The 7,749-nt window shown below is 39.1% G+C and overlaps 1 protein-coding gene across 1 annotated transcript; it reads left to right on the top strand.

Annotated features, from left to right (window-relative positions):
- The first annotated feature begins 384 nt into the window (after positions 1 to 384).
- LOC145980656 (uncharacterized) lies at positions 385 to 6,133 on the top strand. The gene is made up of 3 exons (XM_083113707.1): positions 385 to 487; positions 3,732 to 4,444; positions 5,953 to 6,133. Exons 1-2 carry the CDS (start codon positions 476 to 478, stop codon positions 4,419 to 4,421), a joined length of 702 nt encoding a protein of 233 aa, XP_082969833.1. The 5' UTR covers positions 385 to 475; the 3' UTR covers positions 4,422 to 4,444; positions 5,953 to 6,133.
- Positions 6,134 to 7,749: the final 1,616 nt, after the last annotated feature.

The raw sequence follows: 7,749 nt of genomic DNA, 5'->3' as shown, positions 1-7,749 counted from the left end.
ATCCTGATCATTCTGTGAATGCCTTCGGCAAAACGCTGTGACAAGTTGTGTTGTGCAATTCAAACGTCCCATCTCCCCAAGGCAACATCCGAACCAGACACGTAACAGATCTCGGAAGTCCGGAGTGCTTGCACGCACCTCGTCCCTCCACCCCCTTTCCTAGCCCCGCCCCTCTTTCTCCGAGAAAGAAGTGTCACGAAGAGCTGGAGAGATTTCCGCTCCGGAGGATTGCAACACTTCAGGCACCGGACCCAAGTCAACTCTTATAATGGTCGGAAGAGAGACGGACAAGAAAGGGTTTTGTGGAGGTCAGTGAAAGTTTCATAAAAGTGACCACACACCCAATACTTCCATGCGATTCCCTTTAACCCGGTATATAAGCAAGTAGCTTCCACTTTCTTTAAGACATTTCGTTGGTGACCAAGGAGCTACCCCGTTCTATAATACGGCAGCTGGATAGATACTCATAGAAAGCATGAAGTCCCTGGTAAGTTGTCATTCCACTAGTAACTCCTATCGGCGATTATCACTTCAACTGGAGCATATATTCTAGTGTGGTGTTCTAGTCCGATTCACGCACCGTATCCTCACTCTGGATTTATCAGCTGAGGTACTGGTTAGCGTTGTCGACTTGTAATCATAAGTATCCAGGTTCGCCATCAAGTACCGCGTTCAGAAAGGTTAATAGTGATTGAACCTGCAGTTTAAAGTGCGTACTGTGTCATCATCTGGACTCGGCCCCGGAACTACTGGTTTTAAAGGCGACAGTATTAGCTGCAATTCTATCAGAAAGGGCAAACTAATGTATAGTGATTCCCACTCCACTACTTCGGGACTGACTATGTTCACCATGAGCATCTCTTGCATCCAATCATCATCCATCTTCATTGTCGCGAGTAACAAAAATCAACAGAAAAGAAAACATGGGGAAAATTCTAACAAATATGGCCTTCCCGTTATTGTCCTGTGATCAGATGTCATATTTCGATCCTCGATCGAAGCACATTTCACAAGTTCATTTGGTGTATTTTACTTCGCTTCTCTGCCACTTTTGGCTACTCCCGAAGATAAAGATGAGTGATACTATGATTAAATTGATAAAGGGACACTCAAAGAGATCGCCCAGGCCGGGATTCAACTCCGAACCCATGGCATCTTAAGCGCGCTATAATAACCATTACGAAAACTGAACATAAGCATATCTAAACGAGCACAGAGTGGTTGTGTTGAGGGTGTTAGTTTTTTTGGTTATGTAGCGTTGCTCTTCTCTTCCTTTTGGCAATCGCTACAATAAGGATGAGTGATGACACACAAAGAACACCTGTTCCCAGGCCGGGATTCAAACCCGGGACCCCTGACGTTGTAGCGCGCTGTGCTAACTACTCCGCCACGGTGGTCGGATTTGAGGGACTGATGTTGGGACGTCAAACAATGACGCACATACCCACACATGCCCTAAAATGTTCATCTTAATTTTTATTACACCATACAATCTTTGCAATCAACCCTTAGGAGACAATATTATTAAAGTGAAAGCTGTGAATTTGGATGTAGTGAAAGGTAGTAATATTGTATACAGTTTCGATATTATATATGTACGTGTTAATTGAAGTAATTTACTTTCATCAGTTTCATAACTTATAGTAATAACATCATGTGGACGTATTCCTGGATTTTCTGCCATCTAGCGGTATAATTTAGAAGTCCTGGTTTGATACTCCGAGACAGTTGGCAATCCAATTCCGAGTAGTTCTTTTTGCATATAATGGCTTTTAACCAAAATTTGTAACTAATTATCAACCTCATCTATGATAAATTAACTTGCATTTCGTTAATATTGTATGGCAGAGATATGCTAACAGTGATGCAAGCTCCATAGCTGAGAAGTGAATAAGATGAGACTTATTATAGGGTGCCATGATATGATTACAATGTAACGATATCATCTCACATAAAAAGTGGGTTTACGATGTCTGCAAGCCAGAGTCCAAGGTGATATCGAATTAAGTCGATCCTTACGGGAAAAACATGAAATGATCTGAACTTGGCCTGAAGATATACAGGAAGTTAAAAATCATGTTGATTGTTTCGTCTTCTGTTTGTTCACGCTTATTCTCAACATTCAATTCGTAGTGCTGGCGTCAGTTGTTCAATGTTTTAAGTGCATTTATCTTTTTCTACATTAATTGATTGCTAATAGCGTAGAGTTTCTTAATTTGTTACTTTTTTCCATAATTATTGTTCTTTCCCACTCATCTCTCTTTTCTATTTCTACATCTTATATTTATTTAGTCATTATTTCATTCATTATTACTTTATCCCTGTATTATTTATTAATTATTTCCATGTTCTCTTGCTTTGGTCATTCTCTTTCCTTTTCTTTAACGTTGTGTCTTATGCAGTGATGTGCCGTAGACTATAAGTCTACGTCTACATGCGTTGTCTACACGTAATCTACACGTAGATTACATTGGGTTGTAGTTTACATAGACTACGTAGACAATCTAAAGTGCATTAAAATTAATTTTCAAGGTTTCATGAAAGAAAAGTGACATTTTCAACTATATTGGTTCCTAACAAACTGAAAAGAATCTATTTACAACAAAATTTCTCTTCTCTTCTCTCATCAACTATAGAAGATAAATAGTATGCAAAAAACAACAACAGATGGCAGTCGTGAGGCAAGAATGGTATTTTCCGCATAAAACACTAGAATATTTCCTATATTAAGTTTCTTCCTAGGTGAGAAATTGTTCGAATTTGGAAGATAGTGTATGAAAAGTTCTCCTCACACATCAGCAACTGATACGCAGTATTATTTTGTTTTACTTCCACAGCGCCCTTTGCTAAGTTATCACCTTTCGCCATGTTGTTTACATAGATTACCTAATCTACGTGTATAAAATAGTCTACGTGTAGAATGTAGACTATCGTTGTTTACTGGTCTTATGGCTTGTAGCATGTAATTTGCTTTTTCTTCTTACTCTTGATTTGATTTGTTTTTATTTTACTTCGCATTTTCTGCCACTTCTGACTAATCGTGAATATAAGGATAATTGATGATAAGTTGAAACTGAGGACAGTTTCAAAAATGGACAGTACACAGTACCATTGAGGTATATACTGGCTGTGAGTTCAGACGCCAGAGCCTCGTTAGTCTGCAAAATGCAGAAAGAATCACCCTTTACACCCCCTTCGTACTCTTATTCTTATTCTGTTCTTATCTCTATTCTTTGTCTGTTCTATAATTTTCCTTACATACACACACATAATTGACAGTTTAATGTAATCATGAGAAAATTAAGATTAACTACATTTTAATAAACATACTAGCTTTCACAGGAATATTGTTATGAACTTGAAATCTGCTTACGTACGCAAAATTAGTAGTATTTCGTTTAACATGCGCAGTAAAAGTGCATATCACATAGCTTTCCAGATAGGGGCGGGTTAAACCACAAAATATTGTGCAACTACCATTTTTACCTTTGTTTTAGATGTTGTTCAATGACAAAATTGGTTTTCGGGTGTCATTTTAACGGAAGTTCGTCTTTGGGTTTCCACTGCTTTTATTTGAAAATTTTTATTTTCTCAAAATTTCTGCAGGGGCTTTAGCCCCATCCTTCCTGCGTACACCAGTGCCTTCAGGTCGGAGTTATAATTGTCTGTTATTTTTCTCATTGAGAACATGTTCTGTTCAACAAATATAATGGTTGTGGTTTTCTTTTCAGGTCTGTCTATCTCTACTCCTTCTTGCCTCTTTAACGTGTGCCGAAGAGGAGAAGAAGCATGAGAAGAGAGGGATAGCAGGGTATGGGTATGGAGGGTATGGAGGGTATGGAGGGTATGGAGGGTATGGAGGATATGGAGGACACATAGCAGCGGCGCCCATAGCCCACGCGGCACCCATCGCCGCCCACCCGCTGCCACCAATCACGAAGTCCATCCACATCACCAAGCACATCCCATACGCCGTGCCACACCCAGTAGCCGTCCCAGTAGACAGACCAATTGGAGTTCCAGTGCCTCACCCAGTGCCGTACCCAGTCGACAAGCCGTACGCCGTCCACGTGCCGCACCCAGTAGCAGTGCCAGTCGAGAAGCCGATCGCTGTACCGGTCGACAAGCCCTACCCGGTTCCAGTCCCGCATCCTGTCGCTGTACCCGTACCCAAGCCGGTCGGTGTACCCATCCCTAAACCTTACGCCGTTCCTGTACCCAAACCGTACCCGGTCGCTGTTCCCCACCCTGTTGCAGTTCCTAAACCAGTCGCTGTTCCAGTCACTCCAGTCATTGCCAAGCCAGCACTTGCCATCGGCAAACCAGCTCTCGGCTATGGCCTTGGAGGATATGGTCTTGGAGGCTATGGCTTGGGGTATGGCGGCTATGGCGGCTATGGCCACGGCGGCTACCTTGGGTAGATACGCATCATGTCTTTACGTAGGTAAGACTACATCAACGAGTACCGAACCATTAACTTTAGTATCACACTATACCTTGAGAGTGTTTCTTAAAACAACCCGTCGGGCTTAATCGTCAATTCTCGTGCTTCTTCGGAAAGATATCGATCAGAGCCATGACACACAGCGTGATGATATAATACTATTGTTATCTCTATCAAAAATACTATACTGTGTATAGAACACTTCGGGAACTTTCGTCAACTCTCGTGCTTCTTCGGGATAACAAACATTTCTAAAGCAGAAGCTGTGACTTCGCTATGTAATATTGGTGTGCCGACACAATATGTCTATAATATTGTCTACCAAATAAATTTTAACAATAACATTCACATATCACCCTTCATAAACCTCATTAAAAGTCTTTCGGAAACTCTCGTGCTTCTTCGTAAAAAAATATTTTTACAGAACAAGGTATAATATCCCTATGTTATAGTGTTGTACCGATATCATATTTCTACGATTAGTCTCCCAAATAAACTTTAACAATAAGACGAATACTCATTCACTTATCACGCTTTACAAACTCTAATAGACTTTCCATATTTGTTAAAAATATAAATATATGTTGATTGGTAGAAGAAATACTACTTTAAGTTAGCAGAACAGGTTGAACAGTTCATTGTGTGTGTGTGTGCGTGTCTCATTCTGAATATATCTTAAATTATTGTCATCTAAGTCTTGTTGCTTAGTTATTCCGATAATTTTAATGATTCAATACAGTTCATAAAATTATTATAGTGGTTAAATATTATGTTTATATATTGAAATGATTTGATTCCAATTTTTCGGTATCTGACTGCAATATTGTTTGTGCTGTTTCATTGATATAGTATATTTTAAGTTAGCGTGAAATTTAAATTCACATTATATTGATAAACTATTGTGTTTCATCGACGAGTTCCAGTTTCGATACCATGTGAAAAAACATTGATGAATTCAAACAAAAATTTGACAAAACCACCGGATAACGCTATATTAATTTTGAAATCGTATCGTTTATGTTGTAGGTATCTAGATATACTAATATACTTTGCGGATTATACATAGTAAAAATGTATATAACGTTCACATTATACTCCAGAGAGAATGACTAATTAACATGTCTTTTAATGAAAAGGAAAAGAAACAATTAAAATCTATCAGTATCTAAGTATTTGTATTCAAAACTAGTCCCATCTTTGAACGTCTATATCAATGTAGAGTGAGATAACATCTCTGGCTGTTTTGCATTGGCAGCTTTGGAGCGAGTCATAAGTCTTGGAACAGCCAATCAACATACGAGCCGCTGGCGTCATCTCTACCCAGCACCTATCGCTAACCCTGTTGCTTGCGCTCTGGACTGTTGGTAGGCTCACTAACTGGACTCGCACGGTCAGCTGGAGTTGTTATGAAAATAATCTGATTTTTACCTGTCCGTATTTGTGCATACCTGTCGTTGACATGACGTTTACTTCAGAGTATTAATCACGTAACTATGTCTTTCTTGCAGATAGATTCCTGATCACTCTCATAGAATAACTTCATCCAATGACTGAGCCGTTCATTACTCCTTCATATTCACAAGATCATCTCCGCATTTAATGTCTATTAAGCATATCGTTATAATGCTCATCGTTGCTTCTTTATAGCTTGTGTAAATATATATTTTGTACAATAAAAAAGGTTTTATAAAAAATATATGTATGTTGTGTATTTGCTTGAACATCATTACACAGTAAGGATACAACTCCTTGTCAAATTTATATAATTTGATTATATTTCTTCGCATTAGCTTGCCAATGTGTAGTGAAATCCTTTTATGGAAAATTGTACTGCGAATATGATTACCCACTCTGAACGAACGTGGTACAAATTTGAATGCAACATTATCAAATTCTACATTAACTAATGTAACGTATTTTCTAAATACTCTAATGTGATTGGTTCTTCCAGGGAACTTATCCTATTGTGACGAACACCTTAGGCAGGTTTCACACCAACAAGCGACGCGGGAACATACAAAATACTATAAGAATCCACACTAAAGTACATAGACTCTCTAATTCAGTTCTAATCACTGCTACCACTAATATTAAATCACTATACTTTAATTGTTCGAATTAGGCAATTTTTCGAAAGTTTTGGTTAATCGCGACGATACTGTGTTTTAATAGAAACACTGAATGAGATATAAATAATATTAATATGAACTACCTTTCTTCAATTGCACTTGAAAAAGATTCACAAAAAAACAAACGTGAACAACCAAAAACCTACAGGTTAGTCAATAACCACTTCGCAATTTCGTCATATAATTAAAATATCGCCTCGGTGGCTGAGCGATCAGTGTTTCCGGATTTGAGTCTCATTTGTGAACGGTTATTAATTTTATCTTCTTATCATTCATCCTCATCGTTGCGATTATCCAAAAGTGACAGAAAAAAACGCAAAATATACATTCCATCGAAACATCAGTTTGTTGCCAATGTTTTGCCTAGGAGAGGTTATTGGGGGCCATAAGCTCTCAACACAGCTTCTGGACCAGTTTCTCCTAAAAGAAAAGGCTACAGGAAGAGATGGTTAGATATAGCTCTGGCTTTAAAGAAAAGTTGTAACCATGCATTAAAACAGATCTGGGCAACCCGCCGTATTTGTGAAAGAGCGCTCTCGTGGATTGAAGAGCGATCGGCTGTGCTGTATTATTATAAGAGGGGTGGAAAGGATGGAATGAGCAGGGCAGGAGGATTCGTGCAGGCGAACAGCACGGGAGTGTTTGCTGGCCCCCACAAGTGCAAACGAGTTGCCTAAACCGTTTCTGGATTCATATCTACCCCTTACGAAATTTGCAGGCACGGTACTCGACAGTACAACTTATAAAATGATCTGAGTAATTATAAAACTGAGATTAAACACAGAAGAATCTTGATTGGAAGTCTAAAATTCTGAAAAATTAATGAAAAGTGTTAATAATTGTTCACGCTTCTCATGAAAACTAGCAGAGCGGCATACTCATAGGAGGGATGGTGGGAGTTCTACCCCATCTTTGAGCCACATTTTCTAAAATGAACGTCAGGTAGACATTGAAAGATGCAAAAATATTGCAGTGCATATTTAGAAATGTCTGGATACGCCACTGATTATAGTGAGATTATTTCTGTAACATCTGTAGCTGTTATGCATTTGTAGCTTGGAAGCGAGTCATAACTCCCGAAATCGATCAACAGTGAGGCGATGACGTCATCTCACTTCAGCACCTATCGCTAACCCTCTTGCTCACGCTCTAGGCTGTTTGTAGGCTGGCTAGCTA

Source organism: Lepisma saccharinum, chromosome 28 (genome assembly GCF_977018435.1).
Source record: "Lepisma saccharinum chromosome 28, izLepSacc3.1, whole genome shotgun sequence".
Classification (NCBI taxonomy): Eukaryota; Metazoa; Arthropoda; class Insecta; order Zygentoma; family Lepismatidae; genus Lepisma; species Lepisma saccharinum.
The sequence above is the reverse complement of the archived record's forward strand: the minus strand, read 5'-3'. Positions and strand labels throughout refer to the sequence as shown.